The sequence below is a fragment of the Pyrus communis genome, chromosome 2 (assembly GCF_041283825.1).
Source record: "Pyrus communis isolate YQ-2024b chromosome 2, ASM4128382v1, whole genome shotgun sequence".
Taxonomy (NCBI): domain Eukaryota; kingdom Viridiplantae; phylum Streptophyta; class Magnoliopsida; order Rosales; family Rosaceae; genus Pyrus; species Pyrus communis.
Genome location: NC_142566.1, coordinates 6,469,495 through 6,488,237, shown reverse-complemented (window position 1 = coordinate 6,488,237; position 18,743 = coordinate 6,469,495). Strand labels below are relative to the sequence as shown.

At 37.4% G+C, this 18,743-nt stretch overlaps 1 protein-coding gene and 1 pseudogene across 1 annotated transcript; one reads left to right on the top strand and one right to left on the bottom strand.

Moving 5' to 3' along the window:
* The first annotated feature begins 9,920 nt into the window (after positions 1 to 9,920).
* LOC137748171 (uncharacterized) lies at positions 9,921 to 12,436 on the top strand. The gene is made up of 2 exons (XM_068488277.2): positions 9,921 to 10,359; positions 12,011 to 12,436. The coding sequence occupies exons 1-2, from the start codon at positions 10,048 to 10,050 to the stop codon at positions 12,134 to 12,136; spliced, it is 438 nt and encodes a 145-aa protein (XP_068344378.1). The 5' UTR covers positions 9,921 to 10,047; the 3' UTR covers positions 12,137 to 12,436.
* A 413-nt stretch (positions 12,437 to 12,849) lies between these two features.
* On the bottom strand, positions 12,850 to 16,129 carry LOC137747964 (uncharacterized; annotated as a pseudogene).
* Between the last annotated feature and the right edge of the window lie 2,614 nt (positions 16,130 to 18,743).

Sequence of the window (18,743 nt, the reverse complement as noted above, 5' to 3'; positions counted from 1 at the left end):
TTCCGTCTCACGTTTAGTGCGCCTAAAACGGGTGGAACAAGCTGTTCCACGGGACGAGTTTTGGGTGAATTTTAGTTCCACCTCACCTCTCTGGAACGACTCGTTTCACATCTGTGGAACACAAAACTATAATCTCTCTGCCTCCTTCTTCTTCCTCCTTGTTTCCATCCGAGGGCATCTTTGCTCCCATTCCGTTCCGTTCCGTCCTGTCCCGTCCCGTCTCGTCTCATTCCGTTCCATCCCGTCCCGTCTGCATACCAAACGATACCTGACTGCTATTAATCACTTTCTTACTTTATTTCCTTTTTTATTCAGCTGTATGTGTTAGGCTGAGTTAAGCATGGTTGGTTTTTGATTAACAATTAGAAAATAATTAAAATTATGTTGTGAATAAATTAGTTGTTTTGAAATAGACCGCATGATAAAACTGATTGTGCCATCGCTTTGTCAAAAGTTTTAAAAAATGAAGATTATATTCACACATCTTAAATTACTTCTCTCACATCTTTTTATTTTTTTTAATATTTTTCTATCAAGGGTTAGTGGTGTGTAGAAAATATTAAAAAATTTAAAAAATGTGAAAGAAGTAATTTGGGATGTGTGAATATAATATCTTTTAAAAAAAAGAGCTTTTGTGTAATGCATATCGTCTTTTAATATAATTAAAAAAACTTCGAATTGTATGCATCGGGATGTGTGTTTCGTTTTTTAACTTTGTTAATATAATTAACGTTGTTTATTAATCCTTTCTCTGTGTTTTTTACACTGTGATTCCAATGCACAAATAAAATTGTTTTGAATAGTACTGGTTCGTCGTTTTTTTCATTGATCCAAATATCCCGGAAGTGAATCTGTATGAGTCAATGTGAGTATATTTCTGATTGTTAAAACAAAATAACACTGTATTAATTGTTTTTAGTTGAGAACAGTTGGTATTTTTTTAATTGTTGAAACGGTGTGATGTTTTGAATCCTGCAGGTTTTCCAATTGTGAAGAAGCTCTAAAAATACTGCCTCCCTCTTCAAAGCAAGCAACGAAGCTGAAATTTTGCAAAATGCTAAAAAGTTACAATTGATGAATTGGCTTTTTTGGATTCAGATTTGCACAAAGACCTAATTTTCCTTTTTTATATTTTCTTAAAATCTTGCAATTGGATTTTTATGTTTTTAATAAAAGTAGATTATCTGATTGTTCTAACTATTATGAATGTGTAACAAAACATATTACAAGATGATATGTTTCTGTGTAGAGTATCTGTGAAAAAAATACATTTCAGTTTGTTCTAGTTGGCAGTTTCAATGCATGAACATTGCACCTAATCCCACTAGGACTCATTCTAAACCTAACCAAGATTACAACACACAGAAGTGAATCCGTCAATGCCATCAATGCCATCAATGCATAGCTTTATAATTACCAATGGTTGTCTCCACAAAGACCGATGCACACACTTTAGTATACTAACAGCCAAATGAATCCTGATTGTATAAACACCATTCACACTATCAAGTTGCTTTAAGAATTATACGTGTTTAAGAAGAAAACATATCAATTGCATAGAATTCCTTTTCAGAATTCGGAATAATGTAATGTCGAATGAAGAACTTCCAACTAAAATTCTTCAAAGTTTTTCACATTTTTTGAATCATGAATAACCCTCCAACTCAAATTAAGAAATTGAAACACTTGACAAGCCCCAATTTTCATAGAACAAAGAATGAACACATCTATCACTACATTAATCATGGATTTAATTTCTGCATATTTTGATCCCAACAGGTAATTAGTCATTCACAAAAAAAAAAAAAAAACAAAAAACAAAAAAGGTCAAATTTTTCAATATATTGGATAATATTAACCAACATTCAACACAATCATATATAAAAAAATGGAAGAATAACATAGAGGCTTTGAATCACTAAAGTGCGATCAGGCGGCTGTGGAGTTCTGCAGGTGAGGAAGAGAGGAAGGCAGCTATGAAGCTTTTGATCATATATAAAAAATGGAAGAATAACATAGAGGTTTTGAATTACCTGAGTGTGATTAGGCGGCTATGGAGTTCTGCAGGTGAGGAAGAGGGGAAGGCAACTATGGAGCTTTTGAATTGTGTTAGAACACAAGAAAGAAAGATAAGAAGTGACATTTTCGTTTTGACTTTGGGAGATGAAGCTAGGTGTCGTGCAAAACTGTTTTGCGCAACGTATGTGAACGTCGTCACGCAAAATAGCTTTGCATGACACATACACACCCGTTGCGCAATGTTGGGCAAAAAGGCGGTAGAAGTCTCGGTTTGGCGCCAAAAACTTGCACTACGCATGGACTGCATTGCACAAAATGGTTTTGCGCAACGAAAGATTCGTCGCACAAAGTTGGGAAAAAATCTTGGTTTGGCCCCAAAAACTTGTGCGACGCATAGGACACATCGCATGAAGCTGTTTTGTGCGATGACGACGCACATTCGTCATGCAAAACTACTTTGCACAACGGAGTGCTTCGTTGCGTAAAATATCCTAGTGCGACGATTTGCTGTTAACGTTGTGCAAACTGACCTTGGGCAACGCAATTTGCTACATCGCGCAAATATGTTTTTGTACTAGGGAGTGAACTATCAGAGTAAAGAAATAAAGGTAATACACTTTTAATTGTCTGAAATTTAAAGGATTTTACATACAATCAAAATCAACAATATAATGATCAAAAGGAAATATTTATTCATTACACCCCAATTTAAAAAGAGTTCTATGTGGAAAGGGATTCCTACAAGTTTGTTTACAATGGTCATTTGAACCACATTTTGAACTTTCCCTAGTTGATTTTTTTCCTCCACATGATGGGATCCTTTCAACTTCGTAGCTACCATATCTTCTTCATGTAATTGGTGGTAGGACAATTCTTTCACTTACATCATCATTTATTATTTGCTCGGTTTGATCGTCAATTGGCCATATAGCATCTGCATATGCAATGATCAAAGAATTTGTCATATAATAATAGGAACACATAATATAACATAAAAAATATCGACTTTAATAATTATTCAATGGAAGAAGAAACTAAAAAATCCATTTACTAGTCAAGTTACAACCAAAATGTAAATTTTGTTGTGACATATGTTCTAATACATATTGTGATTGTGTAAATCCTAAGTAGAGATAGAATAGGAATCCTTTGGGATTTAGAAGATCTTTCCTAATAGACTTTGTATTACTTGGAGAGCAAATTTCTCTCTTCCTTATTAATATAAATAAAGGCACAATGACTGGTGAATTAACACATAATTCCTCAAGTCCATTCTCCACTCTTTTTCTCTCTATGTCACACCCCTCAGTAAATTATAGGCCATAACCAATTCCTTTGTTTTCATATATTTTACTAAAAAAATAATGATCTACTACACCATTCAAATTCTCAGCAACAGGGACAATCCCCAGGTTGGAAAAAATATATATTTTCGACTTTGTTCCCTAAAGGCGTTTTTACATTTTTCAATCTACCCAACTTAGATATGGCAAAATTTTTCCATGCTTATTCAATATATAATTGAATGGTAAAAACTTTTCCATGCTTTTTTAGTACAATCGAATAGACATGAATGTGTTCTTTTTTATTATATTGAAAACGCATGACAAAATTTTTGCAGTCAACTACAAATTGTTGAATATTAAATTTGAGGGTATTTGTGTCTACTTAAGTGAGATTTTAGATATATTTGAAAGTTTTTATAAAAATTGATATTTTTTAAATTAGGAATTAATATTTGGCTATATTTGATAAATACCCAACACTTTATAGTTGCTTTTATTCATGAAAATAAATTGTTTGGTTCAAATTCCTTCACATCATAATAATCTTACGGTGGCTTTCGTCATTAAGTTCGGCTCGTGACATCATCTTATGATTGGGTCACATGGTCAATTTAGTGGCAGCTAGCATATTATAGCCTCGTAATTTGTGTTATTAGGGTTGGGGTGTGTCACATGTGTTGTAGTTGTCATCCACCGAAGGCTGTAACATAAGGATTGTGCCAGGCTAGCCCACTGATGGAGGTAGAGAGGATGATTCAGGTTTTCCCATTTAGGGTTTGAAGTCATGCTTGGTTTGGTTGGAATCTCTCCTTCGTTATCTCCCATGGCTGCGTAGGTTAGGGTTTGTGTTTGTGTTTCGTTGACTCTCCTAGATCAGTGCTCTGGTGCCATTAAGAAAATTGAGATATAATAGAATTGATATTGTTATTCAATTCACACTGCTAGTGTTATAGATTTATATATCTGTTACATATCAAGATCCTACTCTAATGCCTACAATTGTGCATTCATGAATACAAATATAAGGAAACAAATAACTACTTGTCAATCTGTCTGGACCCGATTTTACACTATCGGCCCGAGCAATCGAGACCGTTGAATGAGCAAAATTTTAGACCATTGAAGGACAAAATGGTTGAAATAATTTTCAATTATTATTGAGAAATAATAATGTGATTTTAATCATGATATTATCTCTTAGTAATATATTAAATTATTTAAACCTAATATTTGTCTAAATCCCAATTAATTTGAATGATGGTGGAATATTGGGATATGCACGGCGTCAGATAATGAAGCAAGCATGTTAGTTCAATTTGATTTGGATATCTGGCAGTGGACATGTAGATTGAAATAGCTTGGAGTGGAGATCAGCATTTAGGATTTGATGATCTTAAAATCATGGTCTTGGATAATGATAAGATAAGGAACATAGGTAGACTAGGTATTTTTTGCATGATGATGGATGTTGTCAGATGGGTTTAAAAGCTATTGATGGAGTTTTGATGATAAAAGCCTAAGTGGGCTAGGTTTCTTGTGAGATGTGATAAACCTAACTTTTATTAGGTTTGAAAAGTCAAAGGAAAAATCTCACTGATCAAATTAAAGGATATGCCTTGGTTTCTGATGCGGATCAAGTTCTGTTCCACAAATTAGAGTTGTAGTTGGACTCTACAAAATTATATGGTCATGCCCAGTAGAAGATATGAATGCTATAAATACAGAGGCAGTGGCAACGAGAAGAGCACCTCCAATTCAACACACAACTGCCCTACGCAAACCTCTCAAACATCTTGAGAAATTTTTTTTTTTTCCGCCAACACACCTTCAGTTTGGATAAACAGCACTGTGAAGGCAACCGGCAAACACCTTCAGTTTGGATAAACGTCATTGTTACCGTAGAATCAGCCAACAAAGGAGCACATTCAGTTTGGCCGTAGAATCAGCCAACCAAGGAGCACATTCAGTTTGGATAAACAACACTGCGTTGAGGCCAACTGGTTACCTATCCAAGTCTCAGTCAAGAAGGGTTTCCTAATCCTTATTGGCAGAGGTCATCTTATTAGCCTTCTCAGCGAAGTAAGGTGTTACGAGTTACGACATTTGACGCATTAAACGCCGAGTGATTTTATGATTGGATACTCACAAGTAAGTTTCAGAGTTCAGCATTCTGACACTCGAACCACATTTACCATCAAGACATACGTGTACTTGTGTCCATATAGTTTGGTGTCGATTCGACGTGCTTATACATTTACAAATATAATCACTATGACTGAATCTGGCGCTGGTGATTCGTGAACTTCTCAGAACTAGCAGCCTTGTCTTCAGGCTTGAGAACCTAAAGGCCGAGACGTTTCCTTCTTCGGTTGCAGTTGCAAGATCAAGAAGTCAACAACGCACTCAACGCAACATCAACAAATTTTACTCCTCGGCCAAGCTCGGCCGACGAGTTGGCACACCCCGCATCAATTGAATGACGTAGTTAACTCATCAGTTACTCAGCCTGCACACCATGTAGGCTTTGTAATTTTTAGGGTCAACATTTTGGCACGCTCAGTAGGACCCAGTGCTAAAACTACGAAGTTCACATGATAGATCAAGATGTCAATCCGGCTCCATTTAGCCGATTACATGAGTTTCTTGTGCAATTAAAAAGAACCAGTGAGGAGGGTACAAAACGCCATGAGGAGAATAGAAAATGCCTATTGTAGGTGAGGAATCATGATTTGTTTCCAAGTTATGTCATAATATCACTGGGGAAGAGACAAAAGTTTTTATTAAAGGCCGAGCTCGGCCAATTCGTCAAGGTATACTTTCCAAGTAATATATATGCCCACCAAGCATATATAGCCAACTACATGTTCCTCGGCCATTATAAGACCCCCTGATGTCCTCGGTCACGATGTTGTTCCTCAACCACTTTTATTAGTTGTGTCCGTACATATGCTAGCCAAGGTGGTTTGTCAATAACGGATACTCAGGAAATTGCTAAACTGGGCACGAGGCTTGTTTATTTTTAAGCCTCGCCGAAGAAGAATATTCGATGACTAATTTCCTTAACCATTCAGCTTACGAGCTGAAGCTCAAGGAAACTGGGGGGCAATGTTTGGACCCAATTTTACACTATCGGCCCGAGCAATCGAGATCATTGAATGAGCAGAATTTTAGACCATTGAAGGACAAAATGGTTCAAATAATTTTCAATTATTATTGAGAAATAATATTGTGATTTTAATCATGATATTATCTCTTAGTAATATATTAAATTATTTAAACCTAATATTTGTCTAAATCCCAATTAATTTGAATGATGATGGAATATTGGGATATGCACGGCGTCAGATAATGAAGCAAGTAGTTCAATTCAAATTGATTTGGATGTCTGGCAGTGGACGTGTAGATTGAAATAGCTTGGAGTGGAGATCAACATTTAGGATTTGATGATCTTAAAATCATGGTCTTGGATAATGATGAGATAAAGAACCTAGGTAGACTAGGCTTTTTTTGCATGATGATGGATGTTGTCAAATGGGTTTAAAAGCTACTGATGGAGTTTTGATAATAAAAAGCCTAGGTGGGCTAGGTTTCTTATGAGATGTGATAAACTTAACTTTTATTAGGTTTGCAAAGTCAAAGGAAAAATCCCATAGATCAAATTAAAGGGTATGCCTTGGTTTCTGATTTAGATCAAGTTCAGTTCCGCGAATTAGAGTTGTAGTTGGACTTTACAAAATTATATGGCCGTGCCCAGTAGAAGATATGAATGCTATAAATACAGAGGCAGTGGCAACGAGAAGAGCACCTCCAATTCAACACACAACTACCCTGCGCAAACCTCTCAAACATCTTGAGATTTTTTTTTTCCACCAACACACCTTCAGTTTGGATAAACAACACTGTGAAGGCAACCGACAAACACCTTTAGTTTGGATAAACAGCACTATTGTCGTAGAATCAGCCGACCAAGGAGTACCTTCAGTTTGGATAAACAGCACTGTGTCGAGGCCGACTGGTTACCTATCCAAGTCTCGATCAAGAAGGGTTTCCAAATCCTTATTAGCAGAGGTCATCTTATTAGCCTTCTCGCGCGAAGTAAGGTGTTACGAGTTACGACATTCGACGCATTAAACGCCGAGTGATTTTATGATTGAATACTCACAAGTAAGTTTCAGAGTTCGACACTCTAACGCTCGAACCACATTTACCATTAAGACATACATCTCCTTTGAGTACTTGTGTCCATATAGTCTGGTGTCAATTAGACGTGCTTATACTCTTACAAATATAATCACTGTGACCGAATCCGGTGCTGGCGATTCGTGAACTTCGTAGAACTAGCAGCCTTGTCTTCAGGTTCGAGAACCCAAAGGCCGAGACGTGTTCCTTCCTCGATTGCAGTTGCAAGATCAAGAAGTCAGCATCACACTCAACGTAACATCAACAAATTTTACTCATCGGCCAAGCTCGGCTGACGAGTTGGCACGCCCTGCATCAACCGAAGGACGTAGTTAGCTCATTAGTTACTCGGCCTGCACGCCACGTAGGCTTTGTAATTTTTAGGGTCAACACAATCACAATATTTGACGTTGATTTTTGGGGATGCTTTCCTTTAACATTAAATCCCTAAATCTAGCAAAACCTAAATGCCTAAAATCGTAAATATAGAAAATCACGTAGTTGAGGAGAGATACATGATGTTTAACAATCTCACCGGCAGTGATGGGGTGGTCGGGATGAGAAGGTTTGGGAGGAGGTGATGGTGATGGTGGTCACAACTTGCAAATCACCAGAGAGAGGGATGATGGAATGTTGATGGTTGTCGAGTTGAGGTTCGAGGAATGATCAGGTCCAAGGCGGGCAGATGAGTACATATAAAAATGTTCAAGTCCAACCCTTGGGCGAGTCACCTTTTCGTAGTGACGTCGCATCTTGAATGAATGGGAGAGACGAGAAAGAGGAAGAAAAGAGCAAGTGAGTCTAAGTGAGAAAAGATTCAATGGTGGAGTGGAGTTGTGATTTTTTGACCTGTCTCGTTGCATCCCATTTTGTATATATAAATATAGGACCCGCGCCGATCAGTTTGGGCCCGTACCGACCCACGGGTGCAAGGCCCGTTTGGCCACCGCTAATATGGACCCAACTTTCTGAAAGAATCATCGACTTTCTAGACATAAAGATCAGAGAATTGGTTCAACTGGGATCGACTTGGGGTTGGAGCCCATGTTAAGGAAAACATCGGCCAACTTAGTGTCCCATTAGAAAAATAGTTGTTTGACGTAGTAACTGGTGTAACAATTTTAGGAGTTGTTTTTTCTCAAGTGTTTAGGACACAGTGTCGAAAACATTTCATGGACACTAAGCTAATATTGGGGAGACGAAATCAAACACAAGCCTTTTGGTGCGACCATGTCGACTCCAGTTCTTGCTCTCTTCATCTATTTGAAGTTGGAAAAAACTGAACTTAAGTAATTTATTGTTATAAATCAACAAAATGAGATTGAATCTTTGCCAGATATTGAAGTGAAACGTGAATAATGGATCACTCCGTTTATTTTTCTTACTGATGTTAGTCGAGAAAATAAGCGCAAAAAAGCTAGGCAATAACTTTGAGGAAAGTAATAGTATTGTGTCTTATTTTCTTGTATATCTGATCATACAATGCATGCTTTTTATATAGAGCTCTAAATGTGTACAAGTCTACAATACTAATTAATGCATGTTGAAGCCATGCCTTAAAATAGCAAGGTTTTGATCGTTCTTACATTTCGTCTTTAGTCATATTATGTGAGCATTCACACCATTTCCCACCACTCCCCCTTTGATGTCCATATATCAATATCGGTTGTCTTCTTAAAACCTTGCTAGGAAAAACTCAATGGAAAAAAAATCTAGCAAAGAAAAAATAGTATAACTTTGCTTAGATTATTGATAGTGTTAAGTATGCTTATGTTGTCTCGTTAAAACCTTACTAGAAAAACTAAGTGGGAAAATCTCTACTCGAAAAAACAAAAAACAACACGCGTGTGTCTTAGATGCTCTCCCCATGAGCATCTCCCCTTGATTCCGCATTCTTCAATTTGACTGGTTGTTAATTCCGTGTAACATACAATGCCCACGTCCACATAGTTGTAATGTTCTCACACGCCTGCGTATATTTGTAGTGGGCATTGCTAATCCCTTCTAATTATTTTATGGTCTATTCCTTGCGAACTTGGACTCAATCCCTAACCTAAACCTACCCTAACAGAAGCAACTAGATTGACCAAATGTGTGTTTTGGTCGAAGCACGGTTAAATAAAATGTGTTTAACCAAATAAACAAAAACCCTAACAACTTCATAAGAAAGCCCAAGTGTTTGAGCCCAAGCCCAACTAGGACTGCACAGTTTTTTTTTTTTTTAAGAACATATCTACTCTAAGAAGGTGGTAGAGTGGGCTAAATCATACAATAAGTTTACCTTAATAATGTTGTTCAACTTTTTCTTTAACGAGAATCAAATTTAAAAATAACTGAAGAGAAATACTAATAAATCGTAATAATAGTTGGCCTACAAAGTTTTTAGATTTTAAATTTTCGTCGACCAAATATAATAAAATAATATAAAACAGAGTGCTTTCATAGTTTGGGGAGGAGAGGGGGAGAAGAAGAGTTTGAATATAGGCAAAAAGTGGGTCTTCTGAGTAATTAGGGCACAGAGATCAAAGAGTGTTGCTGTCGCTTGTGAGAGAGAGAGAGAGCAATGGCGTCTTCCAGTTTGATTAGGGTTTGCAGGGCTGTGACAGCGGCGACCAGGTCCTCCAGTTCCACCGGCGGAGCTGCTCTCTTTTCCTCGAAGCCCGCCACCAATACTATTCCGAAGCCAAAGGCAAAGGCGAAGGCGAAGGCTAAGCCCAAGGAAGCAGGTGTTTCGACCAAGCCCAAACCCACCCTCGGGATTATGAAGCCGATTCCGATCTCTCCAGCTCTGGGAAGCTTCCTCGGCGTCAAGGAGTCCTCCCGCGCCGAAGCTGTCAAGCAGATCTGGGCCCACATCAAGCTCCACAACCTGCAGGTACTCGTCTCTCTCGGCTTCACACTGTATTTTGTCTATATATTTATAAATATCTTCCATTTTCATTTCTGTTTGATCTTTTTTTGTGGGTTTTTCTTTGATGGGTTCTAATAAAATGCTTTGTTTTTGTTTGATTTATGTGGTTTTGCTTAAATTTACTTTGCAAATCAGAAGATTTTAGCTGGAAAAAAAAAGTCTCAAAGCCCTAAAACCCTACGCCTTAAATCCCACCCCAAATAAAAATATAAAGAAATGAAAAATGTAAAATAGGAAGTAGCTGTTGTGGGGTGCAGAAAATGGGATATCCAGACACTTTTGGATGCTCATTCTTTAGGTTCGCTGTTTTTCTAAGAACGAAATGTATTTGTTGTATCTTAACTTGATGGAACTTGGCCGAATGCAGAGTTTTGACAACGCCTCGTTAGTTAGGTTTTGAAGATTTCACTATGATTTAATTTTGTTTCCGAAGTTGGTTAAACCCTAATAGATGGTGCTCTGCATCTCTGTTCTTAAAAAGCTGCTTTTTATTAAGTTAACTAAGATGCTGCTCTGCATTTCTGTTATTACTTGTATTTGACATGATTTTATTTTGGTTTGCAATTTGGATAATTCTTGGTTGTCATTTGTCGCTTGGATTCCGTTCATGTTTAGCATTCACTTTTTCATCAGCTTGACCTGACTATTCAGAATGCATTTTGCTTCCGTGTTGACATGTAGACGTCTGCTTACTGTAATACTTTGAGATGTCTCTGCTGTTTTGCAATTCAGTAGTTTCCCAAAAAGTTGCAGGGATGCTATAATATAACTTTCTATCGTAATTATGGATCATGATTTATAGTTTCTAACTAGGATGGCTAGTGAGTAGCTATTACAGCTAAGAGATGTTATGTAAGGTCTTCTTTTATTGACGTTAGCACTTCTGTGGGTGGATGGAGAAAGTTTGTGGTACAAAATTCTGGCCCCCAAGCATATCTTCTGTATATTGTCTAAAGAATTGTTTGCGGTCACAAATAATTCCATACTTGCTTCCTTTGGTCTTGAAATGTCTTAATATAAGTAAAACATGATGATTGAAGACCCAATATCTAGTCAGTATATTGAGGCAATGTTATATGTCGATTTGTGTAGCCAATACCAAGAGCCAAGCAACAATGGAAGCCTTGGCAATTACTGAAAACGTTGGAAGACTTTTAAAAGTTATGCTTTGGACTTACTTGTTGCTGGTTTCTTTTGATGTGAGCACCTAGATGCAGATGGCACAAGATTGTGTGGCCTTGTGGCCTTAATACTTGGAACAAGGCCCATAAAAGGGATAAACAGTTTAAATCTGATCTAATTTCTGTCCATGAAATTCAATTGAATTGTGCCCTTGCATGTCTGTGGGTTGGATTTGTGTGTTGGTCTGGGAAATTGTAACAAATTGATACCATATGCTTTGTATACACCGTATTTGTGAACGCTACTTATTCTACGGTAGTTTAGGAAAGTGCAGCGGGGATGTGGACCCTTACGTGTTTATGGAATGCTTGTTTTCATTTGAATTTTGTACATGCTGTGCGTTATTAACCACAGAAGAGTAAAATACTTGCAATTGAGATGTGAAGTTGAGTTGAGTAATAGTACTCAAATACGTCTGGTTTTCTGTCTGCAGAATCCTGCCAACAAGAGGGAGATTTACTGTGATGACAAGCTAAAGGAGATTTTTGAAGGGAAGGAAAAAGTGGGCTTTCTGGAAATTGGGAAGCTGCTCTCGCGCCACTTTGTGAAGGCTGAATGAATGTCTATTGAGTCGTTAAATTGATGTGTGTTGCTTTTGAATCGATGCTCCCCACCCCTTTGGAAGAGCAAATCCTTTTGGATATAGTTTTATGCTCACCAACTTTCGTTTGAAGACCTTATTGTGCAGGAAGGGAAGGGGTTTGGTAATTGGAATTAGCTGGTCTAACTTTTGGATGTATAAAAGCACGTAGGATGAACATTTTATGATTTAACGTAGATCTTCTCTTGTATCAATTTCGTTGTTGTTTTAAGCTACGTTGATGGCCGTATCATTTATCTTAGCGTTTTATTTTTTGTCGGCGTTGATCGTAGTTGCCCTCTTGAAATGTCTATCAAAAGCTGCTTGGATGGGATCAAGTTTTTGTCATCTTATGTTGGTCTATTTGGAATGACAGAAATGGTGCCATTTTTCAAGGAAATGGTTTCCATGTACATCGTACTAATTTTTCTCCTCTACAATTGCGGCAGGAATTTCATGATGCTTATGCCAAGCAGACGGTGATGGCCGGCGCATGAACGTGGGATGGTTCGTTGGCGACCTCCCTCTTACTCCGCCACCCCCACCATTGCACAGAAATTCTCCGTTAGACAGAATCCATACCGAAATCAACTCTCTGCCTTTCCACGAATCGTTAGCAGAGCAAGACCAGGCGTGACAAAGTACTATTAATAACAGTATCTGCTATTCTCATTACAGTAGCTCGGAAATCCTTAGTTAAGGAGATGATGCATTCATTGCTCTACAATAGCGGGAGACCCGTACCATGGCGTCAACGTATCATCTGAACCAACCGGTGAGTGGTAAACACCGTCGAAGCTAATGTTGAGGGCACCCTCCAGATGAGCTGACGTTTCTGGTACAACTCCGTCTCCCCAAACATCTGCCTGCCCACAGACCTGAAACAAAACGATAATCTCGTTATCGGCATTCAGCATCCAGCCTTGACGCTTGGCTTACAAGACATGCCGAGGACATAACATCAATATAAAATGGACTGTTCAACTGCTGAGACAAGGTGGTTGTGGTTGACGTTGTCGCAGCACTTATGAAAGCAACATCTGATGAGGGAGTGCAGAACCAATACTTTCATTTGAGTTGCCAAATAAACGAGCACCTTTAATGCACCTGCAGTTTACATATACAAGATTATACAGATGGAATAACAGAAGCTCCTAGGCATGTTAACCAAGTAGACCTCAGACGATCTGTAACAGAGGTATCCAAGAGTCAACAGCAAGAAATTGTTGAGACAAGGGTTTGATAACCCACAGGTGCAGGGTTCCAAGAGTCAATAACAACGAAATATTGGAAAACCCGAATTCTTCCTTGTAAAGACGTGCAAGCCATCCTCCTGCTGCTGAGTGTCCAATGAGGGATAAAGTCCCACCTTCAGTGAAATATGTCCAACAGTTTCGGAACTACAACAAATGAAGCAAACAACTAGTGTACTTGCTGGAGAAGTCAAGCATCCATTGACAGAGGATGGTATGGATCAAGAACAAAAGTACAAAACGGATTCGATCTAGTGTTTCGTTTCAACGTCGCCTCAAGGAAGAATCACATGTGAAGGGAGGACGACAATTTCTGATGGATTTTCCGGGGCACTTTATCTTAGCCACTTTTATACTGTCCATCTCCCTCCTCTCCTCAACGATTTCTGATTTCCTGAGAAGCTGTATAGCTACATGATAAACTTCAACTGATACAAAAATTGGATTCTGTAATTACGTAACTGGTTGCTTCATATGACGGTACTGGATGCCTTCTGGCTTAGAAAAGCTCTATATAAATTTCCATTTCAAGCATAAGCTAAGCGCTTAGTTGATAATATAATTGCATTACAAAAGCTCCTAAAGCACGAGATTTCTAAAATCAAGCAATGTCGTTTGAAGATCTAGCAGCACGATAAGAGTTTAACAGAGATGACACCAGCTATCGTTTAGTATCATCTAAGTAGGTTCAAGAGACGCGGTTTCAGACATGTTTGAATAGTGTCAACTCTATTATTAGATTTCATAGATCCTTCATAACCTTTTCGACATAGATAACCTTTCCTAACTCTTAAGATAGGAAAACTGATGGAAATAACTTGAATATATGCTGGAGAATGCATTAAATAATAGATCTACAAATTTAGAAGACAAACAAAGAGCCTCGGGCAAGATTTCACCTTGTTTGGCAAGGTTGAACCTCTTGCAATCGCTTCTCTTTGAATTAATAGGGGTTTATGTGCTAAAAAGGGATGGATGGTAAACACGTTTACATAAGGGAATCAATACTACGCCATTGATGGAGATAGCAAAGCTTTAAACTGGACAAGAGAAAACTTGTCGCTAAAAAGGACTGAATTTGGGTTGATTTTAGCTTTTGGATGCAAATCTGGCTTGAGAGCAGAGTTTGTATGTTTGTTTGTTTGATTGGTTGAGTGTCCTTGTCTCTGGGGCCTCTTCCCCCTTTTATAGGCAATTTTTTCCGACTTCTGTAACTTGGTTCTTGCCTGAAAGCACTTGGAGGGTAGTGAGTCATCAACTTTTTACTTGGAATGCCACTAGAAAGTATTCTTTGGCTGGTAGTAGGTTAGTCTCCATCACTTGTCTCTTCAATGGTAAGCACGTGGCTTGTATTTGGCTGAGAAGGCTTCAATTTGCCTTTGAGCTTGGTGCTGGACTTCGGGCAAGTCCCCTTTTAGTTGGCATCCTTGGGCTTTCCTTCATTCAAATCCAATGTTCAAATATTAACCCAAACACAACCTTATTCCAATGTAAATCAAATTACAAAGGGTACTCATCATAAAGAAGCAAACTATAACAATTACAGGAGACTGAGTCGACATACCAATCGAGTACAGGCCGAGGACTGAGAGTTCCTCGCCAGTAATTGGGGTCAACCAAGCCAGCGACATTCCTCAGCCAATAAATTCTTGACACCTTGGCAACCACTGTGCTCACTTCATACCAATGTTCTAAACATCTCTGTCTAGCACCGTCTAGGCCCTGTCTAGGCACTAGGTGGCTGGTCACCATCCCGATTAATGCCTAGGCGTTTGAAAATTAAGAAAGAGCTCCTAGACTTGCTGAGGCGCCCGTCTAGACTACCTAGGCACCTGCCTAACTCGTCCAAACCCTCTTAGGCACCCTCATCGGTCGCCACTCGCTTAGATAGAAAATAGATAACTTTCATTTTGCATTTAATTTTTTTTCAATAAATTGTAAGAGACTTGTTGCATACTTAAATAAACACGCATTATACCCTTGTTCCCCATATTTTCATTATGTTCCAATACTTCATAATATGTATGTCATTCTATTTTGTAGTTTATGATGAAAGTATATATATGTGTATATATATATATGTATGTATATATATATATGTATGTATATATATATATGTATAAATATATATATATATATGTATTTTAAGTATAAGCAGACACTTATTTACACAAAATATAATAGATTTTCTCAAATCTGCCTAGTCTGCCTAGCCGCCCGCCTAAGCCCCGCCAAGTCATCTAGGCACTAGGCCCCAGCCCGTCACCCGACTAGCACCCAGTGTCTTTTAGAACCTTGCTCCATACCCTCTCAGAGTCAGCTCTAACTTCTGGTAGTCAGCTGAGTTGTTTCCCAAACCCTGAAACCAAAGTGCAAAGTGTATGCATGAATATTATTACAAATTTGCATATATTAGCTAGACCAGTTAGCTAAGGCAACATGGGCAAGACATGAGGTCATATCCGCATTTCTATAACTTAGAATAGTTTAAAATATCACTGCCTCATGAAAATGAAATATTGGTGTAGATTTATATATATATATATATATATATATATGTAAAGTTAGTGAAAAATACAGATGAGGAAAGTAGAGAAATTGTGAGCTTAATTGGAAGAAGAACAGCAGGTGGGTATGAAGATGATGAGGATGAAGGGTCCTGAGAGAATGTAGATGAGGAGAAGGCTAATGGCTTTAAAGGGGATAAAAGCATAGCCATTGTCGTACCCCCACAGAAGAATAAAGGGAAGGGAAGATGCTGGGGTTGGCATTTTGTAGCTTTTATAAAAAATGGAGGGTCGCACAGACATACACACCACCGCACCAGTGGCTTTTTTGCAAGTTTGATTGCTGAGGCTAAGGACAAGGAGATGTGGCTTTCTACGATCCTCTAGCTCCAGTAGGCTCCATTTTTCTAATCTCAACAAAAACTGAGACCATTTTGAATAAAAAAAAAAAGAAAAAAAAAAAAAAAAGAAGAAGAAGAGAACCAAACCAACAGGATCCTCTTCGGATTTTTTTGGTGAGGATTCTAGAGATTCGTGAATCGTATCTATTCGTCATACGTTGTGATGTCAATTTTTGTCAAGTAATATTTATGTTTACTTTTAAATAAAAATATTTAAAATGATTTCTGACTGCACGATGTACAATGAACGGACATGATTCACGAATCTCCAGGATCTTCACAAAGAGGATCTGATGATGATCCTGACTCAGAACCAAAGACGAACAAAATCACGACCAAACTGATGGATCTCAAATTAATTATTAATAAAAGGCATTTAGTTAAAATTGTATTTGAAATTGACATAATGCCTTATTTTGGTTTTTGAAATTTAAAATTGATACATGTGGTCATTGAGATTTTGCACCTTTGCTTGATTGGTATGGCTTTGCATGTCATTTTTTATATAAAAAAAATAAAAATAAAAATAAAAAATCCAGGCCAAAACGACGTCATTGGTGTGCCATAACCCTTCATGGTTCCACACCGTCGTCAACCACCAGGTGCACCACGGGCCACCGTCAATTTCGAAGTAAATCCCTAATTTTTCAACTTTAAATTCTTAATTTATAACTTAATATTGTTGTTAATATCTATGATTATTGACTAATTGAATTGTGGTTTAATTAGTTAGTTATAGTAGGGTACTCTAGGATTAAGAGTCTAAAACCCTTTTCTTTGCTCATTTTACAATTACGTAATGAATCGATACTAATACTCCTTAAGTCCTCCATCAAATATTATGGGTAATCCAACTTTAAATATACCAAGTAGTTATCATTTGAATAATCCGGTTGGTCGAAATCCTACTTTGAATACTTCAGGTAATTCACAACAAAGTGAGGTCACAATTAGATGAAATGTTGGCTAATCTTCATGCAAACCCTAGACTTAGACCTAGAATGATTGATTTTTAGCCTAATTATCACAAAACAATTCATAGTCACTATCTATAAAAGAATCCTTGTCATCCTAAAATCCATGAAATGCCAGAAATTATGAGGAGTGACAATTGATGTTTTATCACCCGTTTGATTTGATATTTTTGAGTGGTTGGAGTATAGTATAACAAAAAATGCTACATTTTGCCTTATTGTTATCTTTTCAAATGTGATTTTGATAAAGCAGGAAATGTTAGAAGTAATATCTTCACTGAGAAAGTGTTTACAATTTGGAGGAAAGGACCCGAAATTTTTTTAGATCATAAGGAAGGTGTTGGAAGTCTTCATAGTAAAGCTTCACAACAAGCTAGCGATTGGATAACACAAGAGCAACATATTGAAATCTTTGTGATCAAGCAAACCGATGAAGCTCGCATTATCATGGATTGAGTAGCGCACTTGATTGCACTCGATGATTGTTGCAATAAGGTCTTCCTTTTCGTGGCCATGATGAATTAATGAAATTAAGTAATATGGAGTAATTATGTGGAGCTTATGCAATTTCTTGCTAATCATGATGAGAAAGTTAGGAAGGTTGTGTTTGGGAATACTTCCAAAAATCATAAGTATATCTCTTATGGTATTCAAAAAGATTTTGTCCATACTTGTGTCGTTGAAACTATTGATACAATCACTAAAGATACGGAAGGAGCATTTTTCTCTTTTGGTTGATGAGTCATGTGATGTTTTAACTAAAGAGTAAATGGCGGTGGTGTTACATTATGTCAACAAAATAAGGGAAGTAATTGAAAGTTTTGGGGTCTTCAACATGTCTCCCCTACAACCAGTTGCAAAATTTGAATAGGCTATTCAGAGATAGTTTGCTACAACAAATTTGAGTATGTCCAAGCCTGGCATAAAGCTATGGTAGAACTAGTAATATGAGAGGTGAGCCAAATGATCTTAAAATTAAGATTTTGAACAATTATCCTCGAGCATTTTATGTTCATTATTTTGCACACTAACTTCAACTAGCTCTTGTAATCATAGCAAAGTAGAATGAGGATGTTGCGACTTTCTTCATAATAGCTAGTAGTTTGGTTAATGATATTAGATCATCGTGTAAGTGTCATGATGCATTTAGAGAGAAACAACAACACAAATTTTGAAAGCTCTTGATGTTGGTGTTCTTGAAATGATGAAAGGGTTAATCAGAATAGTAGTCTCATACGTCCTTGTGATACATGTTAGGACTCATAGTATAATATTATAGTTAGTATTGTTGTTATGTTAAACCTGTGGTGGAGTTGCTTCAGTGTATTAAAGGGGATATATAGTAACTAAAATTTTTAGTATTGAATTTATGGTACTGGTATTATGGTACAAAAAATTTGAAAGTTTGTCAGCATTGAATTTAATTAGAGGAAATATATAAGAACTAAAAA